The sequence below is a fragment of the Osmerus mordax genome, chromosome 12, assembly GCF_038355195.1.
Source record: "Osmerus mordax isolate fOsmMor3 chromosome 12, fOsmMor3.pri, whole genome shotgun sequence".
In the NCBI taxonomy this organism is placed as follows: domain Eukaryota; kingdom Metazoa; phylum Chordata; class Actinopteri; order Osmeriformes; family Osmeridae; genus Osmerus; species Osmerus mordax.
This window is the reverse complement of record NC_090061.1, coordinates 4,442,966-4,465,634: the sequence shown is the minus strand read 5'-3', so window position 1 is coordinate 4,465,634 and position 22,669 is coordinate 4,442,966. Positions and strand designations below refer to the sequence as shown.

Sequence of the window (22,669 nt, the reverse complement as noted above, 5' to 3'; positions counted from 1 at the left end):
CCAACACAAAGTTTCACCTTGTCGTGTTATAAGGCTTAGTCATAGTTAATCTGTAAAACTGTTGACGTAAAATATCTGACGAACAGACGGTTCTTGTAGCCCTGTTTCAACCAGTCTAGGATGGTGGCTTTCCGCGGGTTGTGCAGAAGCTTGTCCCGGTTAGCCAAAAGCAGCGCGCACCACTACAAATATGGGAAAGCTCAGAAGCCTACCAACCCTGCTTTAACGTTCACTCAGCACAAGGTATGTGCTTTGGAATATGTTTAAGTACAATATCGATCTATGAAGTGTAACACCAATGCTGGGAAAGTCTGTAATCTACGCGGTAGGCCCATAGCAGTATGGGTGGAAACAGTATGGTTAAATACGACCCTATATTACTGTGCTCTGTGCGCCTGTACGCGTTAGGCAGGGTCACCGTCATGATCAGAACATTTCTCAAGAGTAGTGTGATCACAGGAACCACACTTCCCTTTTTGTGGTCTGTTGCCATGGCAAGACTTCCCTTTGAGAGAGGAAGTGACAGGAAGTTGTACATAGTGCAGTGTCTCTGCTAGGCGTAGCTCTTCAGTGTGTGTAAGGGGGAGCATCACTGCAGACCCAGACAGACTAAGATTCCCTTATTCCATGGCGAATAAGATTAAAACTCTGGGGGTTCCAGCCGCTCATATGGTGAGTGGTCTTCATCATTCTCCGTGTGTGTGTGTTTGTGTGTGGTACAGTGAGCGCCAGGCCTTAACTGTAATCCCCTGACATGTCAAGGAGCTCCACAGGTCAAAGTTAAGGGAAGGCAAGATGTTGATGACAAAGATCAGCTTGTCTGGTTAGTTGCTATGCAACTGGAGGGTTGTTGGTGCCATGAAAACCTCTGACCCATGTGTGCAGGCATGGAGCTAGTGGACTGTTATGTGTCTGTGTTGCTGGGTGTCAAATGAGGTCAAGTTTGGACAAACTCTTTGGGTGTTTGTGTCTACCTGATGACTCATGTTACATGTCATGAGTTATGTTGCTTGTAGTGCAAGATGTTTGTAAAGGGAACTATGCCTTGTGTGTTGAGAAATCCATCCTCGTAATGAGGAGACTGCCAGACACAGAGGTTCTGTGTGAAGGGTGTTGGGAATCTGTGAGTGTGCCGTTTCTCTGAGGTTCTAGAAGGATGAGGAGTTCTGAAAGATGAATGAGAACTGCCGTGTGAACGCACCCATTTCCTGTGCGTGTGAGAAGTCGTTTGAGTTACATTTATTCATTCAGCAGACGCTTTTATCCAAAGCGACTTCCAAGAGAGAGCTTTACAAAAGTGCATAGGTCTCTGATCGTAACAACGAGATGGCCCCAAACATTGTGGGTAGCCAAAACATGAAGCATACATTGTGAAAAGAACAAATAAGTGACAAAGGGAAGAACCATAAGAGCATGCAGTTAAACAAGTTACAATTAAACAACATGAACCTCAAAAAGTGCAAGAGTGTACTTGTAGAAAAGCAATCAACAGTAAAATATTTCACATCGAGTACAAGAATTTTAAATCATTTACAACTAACCAACAAGAGCGACAAGTCTCTCGATAAGAGTCATTGTGATCCTTGTTGAACCCAAATTGATGAGCCATCGGAGCCAAACAAAAACATGCAGCTGCTTTTCACATGTTTCACTTCCTGTGTGTGTGTTTGCAAGTCAAATAGCCATGTTTGAGCAGCATATGAACAGTGTGTGACATGTCATATTCTTGGCCATCAGACAAACAATTCTCTATCTTCTCTCTCCATGCAGAGCCAGGCGGTGTCTGATGGAGGTAAGGTGTGTGTGTGTGTGTGAGAGAGAGAATACAAAATACTTGATTGAAGTTTTTCCTCAGAACTGAGCATGAGCTATTCTTGGCACCAATGACAGGAGCTTGATTAAGAGAGAGAGAGTGTGTGTGTCTCTCAGAGCTGAACGTGTGTGCGCGGAGCAGTGCAGGCAGCTGTACCAGCCTCCCTGGGCAGGCAGGAGGGGAGGCTGGCCCAGCCAACAGTGTCCTCAGCTGGGCCGTGTGCTTTGAGAAGCTCCTGGAAGACCCTACTGGGGTGCAGTACTTCACGGTGAGCTCACACACACACACACACACACACACACACACACACACACACACACACACACACACAACTACACTAGTCAGACGCTGCATATGTAATGTGTGTGTGTTTCAGGCCTTCCTAAGGTCAGAGGTCAGCGCTGAGAACATCCTGTTCTGGGAGGCATGCCGTAGATTCCAGAACATTTCAGCCAATCTGCAGGGGCAGGTACACAGGAAGTCCTCTGACTTTCCCTCCTTATGCACTGATGTTGTTCCACAATGGTAAACTAGGTCAAGTATTTAGTGTCCCAAAGTATCTGACACTAAATCTGTGTGTGTGTGAGAGCGCAGCTGAAGGAGGAGGCTCTCTCCATCTACCAGGCCTACCTGTGTGACAGCGCCCCCTACTCTGTCAACATAGACGACACAGCCAAGACCCAGGAGAAAGACCTGCTGCATCCCACACCAGACATGTTCAACAAGGCCCAGGACCAGGTCTGACCCTAACCCTGACCCCTGACCTGAACACCCAGAGCAGGGCTATGTCTCAAACCGCTGGGCTACCCCTGAACCCTGACTCACACATGGAGCAGGTCTGGCCTTAACCCCGAACCTCGTTCCCTCCCTGCCAGATCTTCAAGCTGATGAAGATGGACAGCTACCGGAGGTTCGTCCGCTCTGCTCTCTACCAGAGCTGCTCTCTGGCCAGCGTGGAGGGCCGCCCGCTACCCAGCATCCCCTCCGAGTCCGCCTGCTCCGGGTCCTGGGAGAACATGACCTCGGGCAGCCCCCACCTTGACGACAACAAGAAATCGGTGAGACGGAGAGCGGGAGGGAGGGACCGAAGACCTGAGGGACGGGGTGGGGGACATGCCCTGTGTAACACTACCCTCTAAGGATGTGTCCTATGCCCTGTGTAACACTACCCTCTAAGGATGTGTCCTATGCCCTGTGTAACACTACCCTCTAAGGATGTGTCCTATGCCCTGTGTAACACTACCCTCTAAGGATGTGTCCTTTGTGTCCAGCAGAAGAAGAAGACTTCCTCTGCCAGTGTAGGAGGGAGACCCTCCCGGGACAAACGGCACGAGAAGAGAGGATCGTGGGGAGGTGGAGTCCTGTCACTCAAAACACCACGTCACACTGACTGGAGGATGTCTATTCTATGGCAACCATGATTTGAGTCAGAAGGACACGCGTATCAATCATGTATTCATCCTCTTTTCTTTCTCTTTTACACACTCTCTCTCTCTCTGTCTCAGTAGAGGTGTCCTATCCACTAATGAAGTCTGTGAGCAGGAAGGACTCTCAGATGTCGGTGAAGTCCTGCAGCAGTGTGGAGCTGGGTTCTCTCAGCAGACAGACAGAGGCAGGTGGCCATCCTCAGACACACGCTTGACATCATCCTCCTTTTCAGCCATTTAACTCCTCCCTCCCTCCCTCCCAGAATGGGGGAACCAGTCCTGTGTCTCCAGACCAGTGTGGTGGGGAGTGTCGGGTGGAGGGGGGGTACTGCTGTGTGTACCTGCCTGACGGCAGCGCCTCCCTGGCCTCCACGCGCCCCGGCCTCCCCCTCAGGGACATGCTGGCCAGCCTCTGTGAGAAGAGAGGCTTCCCCCTCAAAGACATCGTCATCTACCTCCATGACAAGGATCGGGTCAGCCTCTAACCCCTCCCCTTTCCTCTTCCTCTCATCACATGGCCCTTTCAAGGATATGATGCACCTTAGGGAGGTTCTGATGTGTGTGTGTGTCCACTCTAGCAGCCCCTCTCTCTGGACCAGGACTCCTCTGTACTGAGGGACCAGCAGGTCACCTTGGAACTCCGGGTCACCATTGCGTGAGTTGGGGTAGTTCCTCACTGTCAACTTCTCCCCGTCTCTCTCTCAACAAGCAGCCTCTCCCTGTCTCGCTCTCAACAAGCAGCCTCTCCCTGTCTCTCTCTCAACAAGCAGCCTCTCCCTGTCTCTCTCTCAACAAGCAGCCTCTCCCCGTCTCTCTCTCAACAAGCAGCCTCTCCCTGTCTCTCTCTCAACAAGCAGCCTCTCCCCGTCTCGCTCTCAACAAGCAGCCTCTCCCTGTCTCTCTCTCAACAAGCAGCCTCTCCCTGTCTCTCTCTCAACACGCAGCCTCTCCCTGTCTCGCTCTCAACAAGCAGCCTCTCCCTGTCTCTCTCTCAACACGCAGCCTCTCCCTGTCTCTCTCTCAACAAGCAGCCTCTTTCTGATAGCTGTGTGTGTGCGTGTGTGTGTGTGTGTGTGTGTGTGTGTGTGTGTGTGTGTGTGTGTGTGTGTGTGTGTGTGTGTGTGTTCCAGGCTGGAGGTGCAGTTCACGGGTAAGACAGTGGGCATCGTGGTGAAGTCCAGTAAGACCCTTCAGGAGGCCATCTCCTATGTCCTCCAGAAACACCAGCTCAAGCACCAGGACGTCATGGTCACCATGGTGAGCTCTGGCTGTGAGTGTGTGTCAGAGTGATGATGATGATGATGATGATGATGATGTTTCCAACCTGTTTCAGAGTGAGAGTGAAAAGCCCCTGAGCATGAGTACCAGTGTGTTCAGACTGGCCAATAAGAAGCTGTGTCTGAGCAAGGTCCAAGGTGAGTGATGCATACTGTCCAATCAGGGGCTGTATGGTTTCTCTATGTTTTTCTGTCTCTCGCTGTGTCTGTGCTCTCTTCTATTTAGGACATCCTTCTCTCACCACCCCGTCTTTACACGTTCTGTCCCCATGGTTTCGAGCTGTGCCCCCTCCCCCTCCTGTCTTCCTCTCCCCATCCTGGTGCACAGCTTAGTCCACCCCCCACTCTGCTGTACTAGGACCTTCACTACGCATCAGCTCAGCCAGCTTTCGCCCTGGGGGAGAGAGAGAAGCAGGGACTGTGCTGAGGGTTTAGTATTGTGGTGTTTGGTGCTGAGGGTTTAGTATTGTGGTGTTTGGTGCTGAGGGTTTAGTAGTGTGGTGTTTGGTGCTGAGGGTTTAGTATTGTGGTGTTTGGTGCTGAGGGTTTAGTATTGTGGTGTTTGCAGGTAAGGACTTTCCTAGCAGCAGTAGCGGTTCTGCAGGCACACAAGTGAGTCCCGCCCGGGTGAGTACCTGCTCATCACACACACACACAGGGAGTGCAGCACCCATCATCACGTAACACTACCACACACAACCACCAGGCTCAGGTGAGCCCCGCCCCTGTAGAGGAACCTAACGTTGCTGTGTGTTCTCCCCCACAGGGCCGAGCTGCAACAGCACCCCAAGCCCACTGGGCCCAGAAGGCAGGCAGGACCACGGCCCAGCCCGAGCCCAGTAAGAACCACGATATGCAGGGTAGGGCTCTGCAGCTTCCAGTCTAGTTTGCATGACGAGGCAACTTCTATCCTGCTGTTTAAGTAACGCAAACAGCTTCTAGCCATCTCCAACCTGCTGTATCTGTAAGCTTTCCGCTTTTAGACACAAGTCAACATGTAGCCTGCAGGATGAGGACTAACAGAGCTGTTGTCCTGGTGTTCCTCGTCTCCAGGGCTGATAGACATGCTGTCCAAGGCCCAGTGCTGCCGTGTGGACGACCAGAGAGGTCTGCTGACCAAGGAGCACTTGAAGCTGCCCTCGTTCCTGCAGCTGCCCCCGGCAGAGGCATCTGGGCCGGGAGGAGAGGAAGGGGAGTCCTGCAGTCACACCACCACCACTAGGGGAGCCAGCGAGGCCATGGCAGAAACACAGTGAACAGACTCTCCAAGGCCCACTCTAAGGGAAATAAGCAGAGGGAGATATGTGTGTGTGTGCACCATCTGCTGTAAGATGTACAGAGATTATAGAACTACAATAGATGTCTTCAGCCGGACTATTTGAATGCCAGGATGGCTGACTCGTACTTGTTTAAGAGAACGACTGCACTGGGACCAGAGCTACAAGGAGCTGGTCAGGAAAGTTTTGATTTGTTGTTTAAAGTATTTGAAATGTCTCAGATGTCTAGATCTTTAGTCTTTCGAAGTGCCTGTGCCGAGTGTTGGCCCCTGAACTCAGAATGGCCTTTTTATGCAATTATTTTATATATTAACTAATTTGTTTGACAAAATATTATATTTTATGTAAAGTACTTTCTCTACGTATTTGAATTATTTTGGTACTTTTGGGGGGGTTTATCTCTTGTATGAATTTGCACACATTTCTTTGCTGTGTGAGCACTTTTGACAGACAGTCAATCCTAGTTAGTCCCTCCCCTTCCTGTTGTCACTGTCAGGGTTCAGTGGAGTGTGTTGCCACACCAGCATGATACTGCACAGTATTAAAGCACGTTAGGAACCAACGGTTTCCCACGTCTCACTGGACTGCTTTGTTGTGAGGATGCTTGTCTGATGTTGGATGTGTGTGTAGACTGGACCAAGTCAGCTTCCAGTTAGACTCATCGGCCAGGGAAGTGAGCTCACATTCTTATTGGTCAGATTGGGGTGTGTGACCATGAGTGAGGAAGGTTATGAAAGGACGGTGATCTGATAAAGCCTGGCCTTCCTTCATGTCTGTGCTGGAGAAAAGAGCTTCTGACATCAAAGTGGGATGATGTGTGATTATTATCATTTGCATGGCTTTGATTGGTCCTCTGTCAGAGGTTACCAGCCAATTGGAGTTAAGCTTCCGACTTGTTGCTGAATGATGTTCCCCTATTGATGTTTGTCTGAGAAAGGAGAAAATCTGGAATAATCAAGACATGGGACTATTACGTATGGAGAGAGGGCTACGTGTGTGTGTAAGAGACACAGGACTTGTATGTATGTGAGAGGGAGAGACTGTGTGATTGAGAGAGGGATGTGGTAGAATCAGGTGTGTGTACCCAGGCAGACTATCAGATTTAGGAAACACACCCAAACGGTGACATCTGTCTGCTTTCATTCCCTTATCTGCCACACACACACACAATAACAAAGCTATGTTTGGTTAGAGATGGCACGCCTGGGGTGTGCGTGTCAGTGGAGCTAGGAATCGTCAGGCACAGCAGGGCGTGTTCTGTTGCATGCTGAAACACCTCAGTGCTGGAATAAAGAGGGCTTTGTCTCGCGCACGTTTCCTCTGACGAGAGGAGCGAGAGAAGGGAGAGGGGAAAGGAGATGAGTATGTCTATTTCTTCCAGGATTTGAAATCTGCTGTCATTTTTGTGCAAGAGATCAATGTGACGTGTCCCTGAACACCTCCCCCGCCCACGTGCACACTCTCTCTCTCGTTCTCTCTCTCGTTCTCTCTATCGTCCTCTCTCTCGTTCTCTCTATCGTCCTCTCTCTCTCTCTCTCTCGTTCTCTCTCTCGTTCTCTCTCTCGTCCTCTCTCTCGTTCTCTCTATCGTCCTCTCTCGTTCTCTCTATCGTCCTCTCTCTCTCTCTCTCTCTCTCTCTCTCTCTCTCTCTCTCTCTCTCTCTCTCGTTCTCTCTCTCGTTCTCTCTCTCGTTCTCTCTCTCGTGCTCTCTCTCTCGTCCTCTCTCTCGTCCTCTCTCTCATCCTCTCCCTCCCAATTCGTTGCTCTCTCCTCTGTCCTGGCTTGGGAAGCGGGGCTGTGCTCTGTGTGGCTCACAGACCCCTGCCTGTCTGCTTTAAGGAGACCATAGCAGCAGCAGCACAGAGCCAGATAGGTGGAAAGGTAAGGGTGTGTGTGTGTGTGTGTGTGTGGGGTTGGGTTGCTTTGTCACTTGAACTCCTTACTTATCAGTGTAATATGAAAATTGACCTCTAAGGTCCGCTGGCTCAGTCAGCCAGTTTAGAATGCTAAGTCCATGTGTTCCACTCCGGGAGTGGGATGAGGGACACGCCCTCTCTCTCTCTGCCTGGATGTCTCGTTGTCTATGTCTCTCTACCTGTCTCTCTCTGCCTGTCTCTCTCTGCCTCGATACCTGTCTGTCTGTCTCCTTGCCTGCAGCTCTGTGGTGTTTAAAATATAAATGCTCTTCTCCCAGATGCTAGGTCAAGGTCCAGACGTCGTTCTGCCCTCAGACCACAGTCTGTGTGTGTGTGTGTGTGTGTGTTGAGTAATTTGTCTGAACTGTGGTAGGACAGTTAGACCACTCATCGCTGTGGCTTCCCCTGTCTCAGATGTGTGATGGCTGCTTACCCCTTATTTCCTGTTCCATTTCTATCTCTCTCACTCCACACGCAAACTTACAGCTTTTCCTACTGCTGTTGCTGTTCCTCTCCCTTCACGTTCCACTGGATGTCAGGAAGTTAATTGCGCTGATGACCCTATATTAGACGGCTAGTTCTATAACACATTGCTTGGTGGTAACCTAACTACTATACTACTCTTAACCCTTGTGTTATCTTCGGGTCATTCTGACCAATCAGTCATTGTGACCCACCGTTGTATTGCGACAACTTTACTGCATACAAAAACAAAGTGAGGAATTTTCTTTTAACCGTCGGGCTGTCTCAGACCCCCCACATTGCGAAGGTTAAAAGAAAATGCTATTTATTGTTTTTGTATTGGGTAAAATTGGGTAAACACAACGATGGTTCGTTGTGAACCTTTTGGTCATGTGACCTGAAGGCAGCACAAGGGTTAAGGATGCTGGGAACTCTGGCTGTTGAGACACGTTCAGGATGAAAAGGAGAGGGAGGAGAGTAGTTGCTATTCAAGAGTTGGGCGCGTGTGTGTGTGTCACCTTGTCTGGCTTTGGTTCCATCATGTGAAGCTATCATGTGAAGCCATCAACAGAAAGCGGACATGCCCTCCAAGGAAACACGCCCTGTACACATCCTCATCCCTCCATCCCTCTTCCCTCCACATGGGCAGTCCAGACTGAATTATTCTCCCTCTCTCCCCAGGAACTCTGTGTTCTAGTGGCGATTTTGAGACACCGCTGCAAATGTGATCTGACTACTGATCTCAACTTTGTTTGTAAGTGCGTTAGTGAATGTGTGAGACGGTGTGTGAGATGATTTTGATAGTATTTGATAGGGGTTACATCATTTATGGCCAAGTCAGGGTTTGGAATCAGGAGCATCACAGAGAGACTGTAGAATAAGGCTTACCCTGGGGTTAGGACTAGCCTTGGTGATAGGGCTAGTCCTGGGGTTAGGACTAGCCTTGGTGATAGGGCTAGTCCTGGGGTTAGGACTAGCCTTGGTGATAGGGTTAGCCCTGGGGTTAGGACTAGCCTTGGTGATAGGGCTAGTCCTGGGGTTAGGACTAGCCTTGGTGATAGGGCTAGTCCTGGGGTTAGGACTAGCCTTGGTGATAGGGCTAGTCCTGGGGTTAGGACTAGCCTTGGTGATAGGGCTAGTCCTGGGGTTAGGACTAGCCTTGGTGATAGGGTTAGCCCTGGGGTTAGGACTAGCCTTGGTGATAGGGCTAGTCCTGGGGTTAGGACTAGCCTTGGTGATAGGGTTAGCCCTGGGGTTAGGACTAGCCTTGGTGATAGGGCTAGACCTGGGGTTAGGACTAGCCTTGGTGATGGGGCTAGTCCTGGGGTTAGGACTAGCCTTGGTGATAGGGCTAGTATTGGTGTATAGGTAGGATAAGCCGTGGTATAAGGATCTGTGATGTAGTAAAGGATGTTTCCTTCTCTCTACAGACTAGCAGCAGCTGACTACCTCAGGTCCTACACTACTATACTGACACGACTTACTATACTGTTTCTATATTACTACCATACTAATCATAAACTGCTACACTCCTGCTACTACACTGCACTGCTACTGCTGTCACCCTGCTGGGCCTGCTAAAAGCCTGGAGTTATGGAGCAAAACGTGAACCAGGTAAGCAGCGGAAATCATTGGTCTAAATTTTTTAAATAAAAGACTCTTTGGACTAATCAGGTATTTGTGTCCCCCAGTGCCCCTCCAGTCCCTCCCTCCAGAAGCAGATGAAGAGCAGATCTAAATCCACAGAAGAATTTCAGCAGACCAAGAAGGTGAGCTTCCATACCTCTCCTAGGCCTCCCTGCCTCCCTGCCCCTCCTGCCTGCATGGACTTCTGTTCTCCTTGTATCTCTTATCCGCATGTTCCGACACCTCATTCTGAACCCCAAATTCATTTTCTCCCTTCTAACCCTCACCTCTCCCTCTGACCTCACAGGTCATCTCCTCACAGAAGTCCCTGAATCTGCCTGGAAGAACAGACCTAGAGAAGGTTAAGGTATGTGAACAGAATCATCTGCTTTGCTAGGTGTCACATTAATAAGACGTTGAACTGATAAGCAAGTCCACAAACTGTGCGTCTTCTAGGAGAGTCCTGAAGGTCCTGACATGCCTTCGTCCTCCACCGAAGAACTGAAGTGATGCTGACGCCCCCTGGTGGATGATCACAACTCTCCACCTGCTCATCACACACACACACAGTATTCTGCACATGACTGAACGTGTACTTAGAATAAAGCACTGCTGTTAAGTGGAGCATTGTCGTCTTCTCCATTTTTCAGCTTCACTTGCTCACCTCCCTCCCTCCCTCACTCACTCACTCACTCACTCACTCACTCACACACACCCAAACACTTTAACCTTCCCTAAGTCTGCATGGGAGTCAGGTGGCTGAGCGGTTAGGGAAGCGGGCTTGTAATCAGAAGGTTGCCAGTTCAATTTTGGCCGTGCCAGATGACGTTGTGTCCTTGGGCAAGGCACTTCACCCTACTTGCCTCGGGGAGAATGTCCCTGTACTTACTGTAAGTCGCTCTGGATAAGAGCGTCTGCTAAATGACTAAATGTAAATGTAAATGTCTGCAGGCAGCCATCATCCCGGAAGATTGAAGGCTTTGTGACATGGGTGAGAGAGCACAGCTGACCCCAGTGTTCAACAACACGAAAGCCGTAATGATTAACTCCAGAACAGCCCTGTAATCTGGTGACCTTTACCCAGGAGACACCACACAGGGTCTCCACTGAGAGACTGTGTGGGCCTGTTGTGTTAAAAGCAACTACTGTGTGCAGCGTACATGTCCTTTATTAAACAGCGTTGGCCTGTTGACCACACCATTTCACCACTAGGTGTCAGGTGTCCCCTGTTCTGCCACAAATATGCCAAATAATCAAATACAACTCACATTAAATAGTATAAATCTGTTCAGACAGGTGAGTTAATTTCGGACTAAATGAACTCAGAAGTGACCTAAATACAGTGAACCAGTGATAAAATATTAATGTTGTCATTTATTAACAATGAGATCACCAATGATGGGATTAGTTAATCAGTGTGGTGATGTGTGGCTGATATATAGCGTGGCCCAGGATCCACACTCATCCCAGGGTCCTCTTCATCAGACCAAGGTAAGGAGAATATTAAGTCTCTACATGAACATTCTCAATCAGGCCGAACTTTACCATGAAGAGAAATCCTAGCTCTTGATGTTTTGTATAAAGATAACATTGGTTGAGATGGACGTGTTAAGGTATGGACACACAGCCTAACCTTGGAGAATGGTCTACATTATGTTAATAGCTTTCACAACACCAGGTTCTTCCAGAAAGCCTTCATCATTTCCTGATGGGTGTGAGACATCCTTTCATGCATCAATCTGAAAGATAACACATAGGCATGCTCGTTAATCATGCCCCTCTCTGGATGTAGCTGTGTGAAACACTGAACGGCGTCGCATGCAGTTGGAAGGCTGAGCGACACGCGTATGAATAATTACTCAGCTCACCTCCATTAGAAGATTCTATCTAAACTGTCATTTTCTCTTTCTTGTTCCCTTTCCTCCAGCCATCTCGTTTTATCCCATCTCTCTCTCTCTCTCTCTCTCTCTCTCTCTCTCTCTCTCTCTCTCTCTCTCTCTCTCTCTCTCTCTCTCTCTCTCTCTGCCCTCTCTCTGTCTCACTCTGCCCTCTCTCTGCCTTCTCTCTCTCTCACTCTGCCCTCTCTCTCTCACTGCCCTCTCTCTGCCCTCTCTCTGTCTCACTCTGCCCTCTGCCTTCTCTCTCTCTCACTCTGCCCTCTCTCTGCCTTCTCTCTCTCTCACTCTGCCCTCTCTCTCTCTGCCCTCTGCCTTCTCTCTCTCTGCCCTCTCTCTCTCTGCCCTCTTTCTGCCCCCTCTCTCTCTCTGCCCTCTCTCTCTCTCTCTCTCTCTCTCTGTCCTCTCTCTCTCTCTCTCTCTCTCTCTCTGCCCTCTCTCCCCCCCTTCTCTCTCTCTCTCAGCATTATTCTCAAACATCAAAAGAGTTCTTACTCAGAGGAGAGAGATCCTTGTGAGATGAGCTTGGCTTCAGTGTGAGGGAGACAGTGAGAGTGGTGGAGCTGTAGGAGGAGGAGGACACAAGCTGGTTTGTAGTCTCAGGTCCAGGGTTAGAGAGCAGGGCTGAACATGTTTCCACGGTTGTGCGTTGTGTATCAATGTCTCCACTGGAGAAAGTGTTTACACTCAAACATTTCCAAGGACAGCAACCCATTCACACTGTGTTGAATGTCTTTTCTTCAGTGGAAATTGTTGATCGTGGTCAGAACACTGGCCGGGGAACGCAGCTACAATCCGGCCAAAGGTCTGAGTGGAAGATTATCTAGATAGATATAGCAACAGTTCTCTGTTACCATGGTTATGTGTGTAAAAAAAAAAAAAAAAAAAAGAAATCCTGTTTACTTGACAGCCCATTATTCAAGGAATGTTCTAAAACATTCAGAAAGGGAAGAGAAGATGTGTGTGTGTGTGATCCACTAACTGTGAGAGAAATAAAATCGATTATTTGTCCTCCTGACCATCTCTCTTATACCCACAGTATATTTACAGGAAGTCAGGATGTCATCTCGACCAATCACAATCATGGTGTCCAGAGGTGGACAAATTGCCAACTACAATGGTAACTAACCTATCCAAAGACAGGAGAGGAAGTCTTAACAAAAGAGCATTAACCATAGAACACACCTAGTCCAAGATCAGTACTAACCTGTCTTTGCTTTGACCCGTATTAAGACCACTCCCGGTCCTAACCTGTTCTGGTTAAAACATCTAACCTGTGTTTACAGGGGGAGGGGCTGTAACACCAGGCCCCGCCTCCTTGCCCAAGCTGCTGAGAGAGGAGGACAGGGAGTCTGGGATAGGTTCCACCCTGGACCTCACCACCAGCTGGGGGGGCCTCGACACACAGACCCCCCTGGACCCCCAGGATCCCCAGGAGAACGGTAACTAAGCAGAAACTGGGACCCCAGTGTTAGGTTCGTCTCCAGAATGAATCGGATTGGTGGGCATTTGATTTCCATGAGGGATTTTGTACATAGCTCTCTTATAGTAACTCTCAAAGCTGTAATGATGGGAGTACACAGCATACCATGGTTGGGTATTTCCCTCAAAACAAGTTTGTCTTCCCTTCACTCACTAGTAATAGTGTGATGTTGTGTGTGTGTGTGTGTGTGTGTACTCTTTGATCTGTGGTCGTCGGGGGCACAGCTAGCTCCTCTCTGGGCTCCATGGAAACCCCTGGCGGCATCAGAAAAACCTTCCTCACCTGGTCCAAGATCCCTGCGGCCCTCCTCCTCCTCTTCCTCTTCGTGTGTTCGCTGGACACCCTCAGCTCAGCCTTCCAGCTGGTGGGGGGTAAGATATCCTCTGACAGCCCCTCTGCTGGTTGGAGGCATGAGTCAGCCTGTTTGGGTCTGACTGGGTACAACATTTACAGTGAACGTGTGCATGTGTGAGAATGTGTGTACGGATCTCTGTGTGTACATTTGTATATATATACATATATATATATATATCTGTGAATGCATGTGTGTGTGTGTAGGTAAGGTGGCAGGGGACATCTTCCAGGACAGCGCAGTGCTGTCTAACCCAGTAGCAGGGCTGGTGGTGGGCATTCTGGTCACCGTGCTGGTCCAGAGTTCCTCCACCTCCACCTCCATCATCGTCAGCATGGTCTCCTCTGGACGTAAGTGGGAGCAGCCAGTCTGACGGGCCTGCTTTCTGATGCAAACACACGCATACACACACACTGCAGCAACCTGCATAAGTATGCTACCTTGGATTTGGATGGTCGAGGGAATTCTGGGCGATTGTAATTAATTGCTTTGTGTTTTGTGTGTGTGTGCGGCGGGGGGTGTTTTCTATATACGTGTGTATGTGTGTGTTTGTGTGCTTGTCCTAATCCCCAGTACTGAAGGTGCAGTCTGCTGTTCCCATAATCATGGGCTCCAACATCGGGACGTCAGTCACCAACACCATCGTGGCCATGATGCAGGCAGGGGAGAGGAGCCAGTTTAAACGGTAATACCCCTCAGAGTCCAGCGGCCAAACGTCACAAAAAAGCTCTATCTGTCTGCTCTATCTATCTGTTTCTCTACTAACCTCAGCTCCTCCTGTAAGCCTTCGTCTGTGAGGAGTAGGAAGTGTTTAGGTCATGTGATGGTAACTAAGGTCTGGGGAGTCAGGTGGCTGAGCGGTTAGGGAACTGGGCTAGTAATACGAAGGTTGCTGTTTCGATTCCCGGCTGTGCAAAATGACGTTGTGTCCTTGGGCAAGGCACTTCACCCTACTTGCCTCGGGGAGAAAGTCCCTGTACTTACTGTAATTCGCTCTTGATAAGAGCGTCTGCTAAATGACTAAATCTAAATTTAAATGTAAATGTTTGAGTAGTAGGAAGTGTTTAGGTCATGTGATGGTAACTAAGGTGTGAGTAGTAGGAAGTATTCAGGTCATGTGATGGTAACTAAGGAGCCAATTAACCTGCAGAGCGTTCGCTGGAGCCACAGTGCACGACTGCTTCAATTGGCTGTCCGTGCTGGTACTGCTGCCTCTGGAGGCCTTCACCGGTCTGATTGGCTGGCTGGCTCTCAACCTGGTCAGCAGGCTCCGCCTCCAGACCGGCGAGGACGCGCCTGAGCTGCTGAAGGTGCTCACAGAACCAATCACCAAGCTCCTCATTCAGGTGTGTTACGGTCCGTCAAGGGGATTTTTGGGGCATTTGCTCCCTGCCTCATATTTGTGTGTGTGTTGCTGGCTCATTTTTAGAGGCAGGGAGTGCTTCTCCCAGATATATCCACTCCGCCAAAGTCAAACCTATTTCCATGTCTATGGTAATCAACACATGGTCAAATAATACTGGAGTTACTGAACTGTGGTAATGTACAGTCACCAAGGTAGTCATCCATGTCCTCTGCTAAGTAATAAGTTAATAACTACTGTAAGTGATAAATAAAGTAATTGAAGAGTAATAGTCACCTAGCTTGTCTCCTCACTCAGCTGGACAAGCGTGTGATCCTGGGTATCGCCATGGGAGACGAGGGGATGAGGAACCACAGCCTGGTGAAAAAGTGGTGTCACTCTGACCTAGTGATGGTACTGCCCAGCTCTGAGACACACACACATACACACACACACACACCCACATCCACTCCAATCTGTCAGTTTGACTCAGCAATCAAACCATCAACAGATATGTGTGTGATCTTAGTCTTACTCTTCTTTCTCTGCTCTGATCTCCATTCTGACTTCTCTCCTCTCCTCTCCCTCCCGCCCTCCTCCCCCTCTTCCTTACCTCGCTCTCAGTCCTTGGTGAACACAAGTGTTAGCGGTGTGGCCAACTGTAGCTCCATCTACCCCTGTTGGCAGGATGGTGACCAAATCTGGATCCCTCAGAATGTCACCACTGAGGTCAACGTCCAGAGATGTGAGTGTAACCGTAAATCAGGTGGCTGAGCGGTTAGGGAGTCGGGCTCGTAATCTGAAGGTTACCGGTTCGATTCCCGGCTGTGAAATATGACGTTGTGTCCTTGGGCAAGGCACTTCACCCTACTTGCCTTGGGGGGAATGTCCCTGTACTTACTGTAAGTCGCTCTGGATAAGAGACACTTCCGATGAATCCTCCTGTGCAACAAGGCACCAGAGAGCACTGAGCAAGCATAGAACGGCGACATTGTCAATAAGAATCAGCCAGAACAACACAATGTGTGGGGGTTTTATGGCTGGCTGGATTCTGTCATGAATGTCAACTTTCAACTTATAACTGAGGATCCTGGTCCTGGTTCTCCATAGGCAGGCACCTGTTTGCGGACACCCAGCTGTCAGACCTGTCTGTGGGGCTGATTCTCCTGGCAGGCTCCCTGGCCGTGCTCTGCTCCTGTTTGGTGCTCCTGGTCAAGCTGCTCAACTCCCTCCTCCAAGGTCAAGTGGCCAAGGTCATCCAGAAGGTCATCAACACAGGTGGGTGTCAGGGGAGAGAACTGTGCTGGAGCCTAGGGCCGTTATCATGGAGCTGACACAAACGGAAAGACAAGCAGGCAGACAGACAAGCAGACAGACAGACAGACAGACAGACAGACAGACAGACAGACAGACAGACTAGCAGACAGACAAGCAGGCAGACAGACAAGCAGGCAGACAGACAAGCAGGCAGACAGACAGACAAGCAGGCAGACAGACAGACAAGCAGGCAGACAAGCAGGCAGACAAGCAGGCAGACAGACAGACAAGCAGGCAGACGAGCAGGCAGACAGACAGACAAGCAGACAGACAAGCAGACAAGCAAGCAGACAAGCAGACAGACAAGCAGACAAGCAGGCAGACAGACAAGCAGGCAGGCAGACAAGCAGGCAGACAAGCAGGAAGGCAGACTAACACTTGCACTCCTGTTCTTCCTGGCAGACCTCCCGTCTCCATGTGGCTGGCTGGCAGGGTACCTGGCCATGTTTGTGGGTGCAGGGGTAACTTTCCTGGTCCAGAGCAGCTCTGTCTTCACCTCCGCCCTCACACCACTCATAGGTGAGCATCCTCCTCCACAACACCCCAGAGATGGGATGCTTTCACTTCCCAAAATACTAGCGCAGATGATGATGAATATTTATAGAACCATTTCCTTCAAGTTTCAAGAGGAACGAGTCCCAGTAGACCTTTTATCAGTATTACACAGGATGTTTGTGTATGCTGGTTTGTGAAAAACAGCAACATGAATCTTTTGAGTAGTTTGTTGACGTTGTTAGGTGTGGGTGTGATCAGTCTGGAGAGGGCGTACCCGCTGACTTTGGGCTCCAACATCGGCACCACCACCACAGCCCTGCTGGCTGCCTTGGCCAGCCCCGGAGACAAGCTTGCTGCAGCTATACAGGTACAGACTGGTGCTATACAGGTACAGACTGGTGCTATACAGGTACAGACTGGTGTCATACAGGTACAGACTGGTGTCATACAGGTACAGACTGGTGCTATACAGGTACAGACTGGTGTCATACAGGTACAGACTGGTGCTATACAGGTACAGACTGGTGCTATACAGGTACAGACTGGTGTCATACAGGTACAGACTGGTGTCATACAGGTACAGACTGGTGTCATACAGGTACAGACTGGTGCTATACAGGTACAGACTGGTGTCATACAGGTACAGACTGGTGTCATACAGGTACAGACTGGTGCTATACAGGTACAGACTGGTGTCATACAGGTACAGACTGGTGTCATACAGGTACAGACTGGTGTCATACAGGTACAGTATGGTGTCATACAGGTACAGACTGGTGCTATACAGGTACAGACTGGTGTCATACAGGTACAGACTGGTGCTATACAGGTACAGACTGGTGTCATACAGGTACAGACTGGTGTCATACAGGTACAGACTGGTGTCATACAAGTACAGACTGGTGCTATACAGGTACAGACTGGTGCTATACAGGTACAGACTAGTGTCACACAGGTACAGACTGGTTTCAGACAGGTAATATGACATGTGTCATTGGGGTAGTATAGATTGTTGCTATGTGTGCTCCCAGATTGCCTTGTGTCACTTCATCTTCAACATCCTGAGCATCCTGCTGTGGTACCCGGTTCCTGCCCTGCGCTTCCCCATCAGGATGGCTCGCACCCTGGGTGAGCGCACCGCCAAGTACCGCTGGTTCGCTGTGCTGTACCTGCTGGTCTGCTTCCTGCTGTTGCCCTCGCTGGTCCTGGGCCTCTCGCTGGCCGGCTGGCAGGTGATGGTCGGTGTGGGCGGCCCCTTCCTGGGTGTGACCGTCTTCATCGCCATGGTGAACGTGATGCAGGCTCACAGCCCTGGGATCCTCCCTGCGCGCCTGCAGACCTGGGACTTCCTGCCCCGCTGCATGCACTCCCTCAAGCCCCTCGACCGCCTCATCACCAAGGCAACCGTCTGCTGCAAGCCCACCCTGGCAACGGAGGTCGGAGATGGGGACCAACAGGCGGTGGTGACCGTTGTCACCACGACGACCCCTGACAACCCCAAGACAGCGTCAGCACAGAGGAAGGCGGAGCTGGCCTTTGACAACCCAGCTCTGGCCTACCTGGATGAGACGCCCACGGGAGCTCCAGTTTTCAGACTGAGGGGGCTGGAGAGGTGCAACAGCACTCCCCTGTAGGGGGGCAAAGGGGCTGGAGAGGGCTCCTCTACAGGGGGTTGGGGTGCTGGCCAATTTGTTTACCCCCAAAAAAAATATCGTCCAAAGTTTTTGAAAAAAATATATATATTATTTGCAAATGGGATCTTAAGATACAATTTTTTTTTACCAATCTGTATTTGGTTTCAAATACAGATTATTATTATTTTTTTTATATTATTTGAAAATGTGATCAAATCTTAAAATACCCTTGATCTACTTTCATGGTTGACAACCCTGCCACTATAGAGAGGGTCATTCTACATTTACATTTAGTCATTTAGCAGACGCTCTTATCCAGAGCGACTTACAGTAAGTACAGGGACATTCCCCCCGAAGCAAGTAGGGTGAAGTGCCTTGCCCAAGGACACAACGTCATTTGGCACGGCTGGGAATTGTACTGGTATTTCTCCTGCTCACACACACATCAGTGGGCACGTGGTGGACCCTTTCACACACGCGGCGTCCGTGTTCCCTGAGCCGTGCCCCCCCCCCCACGGCATCCCTGCTGGGGTTAGCTCACATTCCTCAGTCACTCATTTCACAAACCCTCTGAACTGTTCAACTTTCTGCTGCCACAGCACTCTCCGTCACCATGAGCTTACGAAGCACTCAGTCAAGTTAGGCACAATCAAAGCTCAAGGTACAAACAAATACTGTTTTAGTTAAGAAATTACCCTGAGGCAAAATATTGCTGAAAAGACAATATTCATAACACATGGTTTTGAAAGCATACCATCCAAAGCTTTCAAGTCCACGTGAACGGAATACATTTGTCACCATAAGAAACATAAAATGTAAAAGCTCCATCACGATATTGGGTGCTTTGTAAAGTGAGAGACAAGCACAGTCTAACAGTGACATCGCAGGATGCTAGCACACTCCAGCACAGGATTAGCTCATGGTGTCATGGAAACCTTTTCAGATGTTCAAGGTTCTGAGATGTTCCTGCAGTGGGATTTTAAGGACCTGAGTGCCCATGTCCCAGCGATTCAACCAAAGAACCAAAGTGCCTACAACTCCCAGGCCCCCCTCAGAGTCCCATGGTCACCCCTCCGTCAGAGGCCCCCCTCAGTGTCCCATGGTCACCCCTCCGTCAGAGGCCCCCCTCAGTGTCCCATGGTCACCCCTCCGTCAGAGGCCCCCCTCAGTGTCCCAGGCCCCCCTCAGAGTCCCAGGGTCACCCCTCAGAGTCCCAGGCCCCCTCAGTGTCCCAGGCCCCCCTCAGTGTCCCAGGGTCACCCCTCAGTGTCCCAGGGTCACCCCTCAGTGTCCCAGGCCCCCCTCAGTGTCCCAGGCCCCCCTCAGAGTCCCAGGCCCCCATCAGTGTCCCAGGCCCCCCTCAGTGTCCCAGGCCCCCCTCAGTGTCCCAGGGTCACCCCTCGGTCAGAGGCCCTGCTCACTATCATTAGTCTGTACCTCAGTGTCCCAGAACCTCCTCACTGTCTCATCTGGCTCTGACTGTCTGCTGTCGTGACAGTGAGTCACGGACCAGTGTGTCTTAGTAAACCAGGTCTGACCTCTGCTTTCCTGTCTCAATAAACAAACACACACAACTTTTTAAAAAGTTTTCCTCGCTCTCCCTCTTTTTCTCTTTCTAATACACACGCACATTATCTTTCTGTCGCCCTCTCTCTCTCTCCCTTTCTCTCTCTCTCTCTCTCTTTCTCTCTCTCTCTCTCTTTCTCTCCCTCTCCCACAAACACATAGAAAATGATCCGTCAAATTACTGAATAGGAAGCAGGGTAGCGTGTTTGTTTGTGCCCTGGATCAGGAATAGAGATAAGTGGTCTCTTTATCACGACCTTTCTCCCTGAGACTCAAACAAACTAGCGCAGACACCATCCATACACACACACACGCACATAAACACACAAATAGCCCCCAAATGTGTTCTCCCTCCATAATTACTACCAGGTTGAGAGTGGATAGTGGTTCTGTGCTGCTGTAATTCTCCCTCTTTCTCTTTTTCTCTCTTACTCACTACCTCTCTGTCACCTTCTCTCTCTCTCTCTCTCTCTCTCTCTCTCTCTCTCTCTCTCTCTCTCTCTCTCTCTCTCTCTCTCTCTCTCTCTCTCCTGTGTTCAGTCCTGATCCATCTGTCTCCTGGGACTGAGTGAGAAATTTCATCAAAAAGAGAAATAAATGCGCTTGCACTTTGAACTTTTCCTTGTATTCATGTTGAATAATGGAGGTGTTGTATCATCCAGTCTTTTCACCATCTGATTGTGTCCCTCCCTCCCACAGCAGACAGAGAGCATGGGAACAGTCATGGAGAGAGAAAAGTGGAAAGACGGGTAGAGATGCAGGTGTAGAGACAGACAGACAGAGAGAGAGAGAGAGAGAGAGAGAGAGAGAGAGAGAGAGAGACGGTTACTGTAGAGACACGTTTCGAGAGATGAAAGACAGGTGGAGAGACCGGAGAGACTAGTAACGAGGCAGGAGAGACGGATAGAGAGACAGAAAGATAGGTAGAAACGCTGAAAGATCCCTCTGGTGGGCTCTCCTCATGGCCTGCTGAATCCATTACTGCCACAGGATGGAGCTGTAGTCTCTGGGGATGTTGAGCCTCATTCAAGAACAAATTAATTTTTGACGTGAAAAAAACAAGCTACTCCAATCAGCAGGTTTTAAATGTCATTTAGAAAAAATAATTTAACTTGGGTAGTTTCAGTGGAGTAGTGAGGACATCTGGGACAACTGAGGGTTTCTGGGACTTAGTCATGATTCCTGTGTTGGCATCCCTCTTCTCTGCCTTGTTTCCCATCAAGTCACTCCTTTGAGTAATGTTTGATTTCCGTGTGGTTTTGTATGTTTGGTTTTGTGCCTATTTAGGTGCATGTTTGTTGGGGGATGTATGTTCTGTGTGTGTGTGTGTGTGGTGGGGTAGCCAAGTATATTCTGTTTGAGAGCATATGTGTTTAGGGGCGGTGTATATTGTGTTTGTGAGCATATGTGTTTAGGGGCGGTGTATATTGTGTTTGTGAGCATATGTGTTTAGGGGCAGTGTATATTGTGTTTGTGAGCATATGTGTTTAGGGGCGGTGTATATTGTGTTTGTGAGTGTGTGTGTTTAGGGGCGGTGTATATTGTGTTTGTGAGTGTGTGTGTTTAGGGGCGGTGTATATTGTGTTTGTGAGTGTGTGTGTTTAGGGGCGGTGTATATTGTGTTTGTGAGTGTGTGTGTTTAGGGGCGGTGTATATTCTCTGTGTGTGTGTGTGTGTGTTGGGAGAGAGGTGGACGTTAGGAACAGTATGTGCATGTGATCCATCATTACAATGGACCAGTACACATGTGAAAGCTGCTGTCTAAGGTCAGATGGATGAGGCCCCCCACAGGCCAGGGCTCACACAGTGAAACCCAGCCCCACATGACTGTAATGACAACAGATGATCCAGGGAGAACCACATGTACATCCCCCCAAGTACAAGATGAATAGACTCCAGAGCTCTGAACGCTCTTCTAACATTGCAGCTTTTTTCCTCTTTCCATCCTCCTCTGTCCGCTCCCCCCAACCCCCCCAACCCCCTGCCGATTCCCCCCCCCCCCACTACACACACATCCCTGAGAACATTTTACTTCCTGTTTACCTCCCACTCGTTTCCCATGGCAACCAGACAGTAGAACTGATGAGGAGTAGGGAGAGGTCCAGTGAGTGTTGCATGTAGCATGTTAACACGCACACACGCACACACAAACACATGCACACTGTTATTTTAAGTTTTGAAGTTGAAATCGTTCCTGAGAGGAAAGTTGTATTTCCTTCCAAAAACAACAGTTGTATTGAAAGAGAGGGTTGTTATTTGCTCAGGTGAAAACATTATTTGTACATCAATTTTGCTTCCATTAGGGTTTACCGAAAGACAATGTTTCAGTGAGTGTACTGATCTCATCTGGTCACCTGGGACTGTTCGCCTGACAGTCCATCCATCTCTCTCTCTCTTTGGAGACAACACAACGGCTGACAACCTCTAATGGTCGTTTGGGTGAAAACACTTTCCTTCCAGTACAGTTGCAGTTAACACAATACCAATACATTTCACTGGACAAGAATGTATGTTTGAAAAGAATTGAGTTTAATCCATCCATTCGTTTATACTTGTGTGTATGTGCTTGTGTGTGTATGCATGAGTGTGTGTGTGTGTGTGTGGACTGAAGACATTTTCGAGTTTGCTGACAAAGAGCAGAAAGCACAGAAAGATATTCAACGTTTTCTTCATCAGAGACGAGGAGGACTGTATCTGCAGGAAGGATGATGAGAGATGATGGATTCTAAAAACCTTTATCAGAAAAATAGTTTCACTCAGCACATCTGCCAAGTCAGACAAAGGCTT

At 49.3% G+C, this 22,669-nt stretch overlaps 2 protein-coding genes and 1 long non-coding RNA gene across 10 annotated transcripts; all 3 read left to right on the top strand.

The window, feature by feature from the left end:
* The first annotated feature begins 49 nt into the window (after nucleotides 1-49).
* On the top strand, nucleotides 50-6,361 carry LOC136954106 (regulator of G-protein signaling 14-like). Of its 8 annotated transcripts, none has more exons than XM_067247649.1 (15): nucleotides 50-243; nucleotides 1,771-1,792; nucleotides 1,930-2,081; nucleotides 2,190-2,282; nucleotides 2,408-2,551; nucleotides 2,689-2,871; nucleotides 3,088-3,166; nucleotides 3,322-3,425; nucleotides 3,504-3,713; nucleotides 3,819-3,895; nucleotides 4,371-4,497; nucleotides 4,574-4,655; nucleotides 5,086-5,144; nucleotides 5,284-5,377; nucleotides 5,571-6,361. In XM_067247649.1, exons 1-15 carry the CDS (start codon nucleotides 121-123, stop codon nucleotides 5,771-5,773), a joined length of 1,752 nt encoding a protein of 583 aa, XP_067103750.1. In that variant the 5' UTR covers nucleotides 50-120; the 3' UTR covers nucleotides 5,774-6,361. The 8 variants fall into 8 exon arrangements, with proteins under 8 accessions (XP_067103750.1, XP_067103748.1, XP_067103747.1 ...); XM_067247647.1 differs by having other exon boundaries at nucleotides 3,319-3,425; XM_067247646.1 differs by having other exon boundaries at nucleotides 3,085-3,166.
* A 1,155-nt stretch (nucleotides 6,362-7,516) lies between these two features.
* Nucleotides 7,517-10,421, top strand: LOC136954407 (uncharacterized). The gene is made up of 6 exons (XR_010878106.1): nucleotides 7,517-7,675; nucleotides 8,854-8,926; nucleotides 9,603-9,786; nucleotides 9,864-9,941; nucleotides 10,106-10,165; nucleotides 10,255-10,421. It is a non-coding gene; the product is annotated as an uncharacterized lncRNA (long non-coding RNA).
* A 2,331-nt stretch (nucleotides 10,422-12,752) lies between these two features.
* On the top strand, nucleotides 12,753-18,316 carry LOC136954466 (sodium-dependent phosphate transport protein 2A-like). The gene is made up of 12 exons (XM_067248099.1): nucleotides 12,753-12,813; nucleotides 12,980-13,135; nucleotides 13,401-13,547; nucleotides 13,735-13,878; nucleotides 14,102-14,213; nucleotides 14,679-14,874; nucleotides 15,189-15,282; nucleotides 15,472-15,615; nucleotides 15,981-16,148; nucleotides 16,590-16,706; nucleotides 16,925-17,049; nucleotides 17,714-18,316. Exons 1-12 carry the CDS (start codon nucleotides 12,753-12,755, stop codon nucleotides 18,314-18,316), a joined length of 2,067 nt encoding a protein of 688 aa, XP_067104200.1.
* Nucleotides 18,317-22,669: the final 4,353 nt, after the last annotated feature.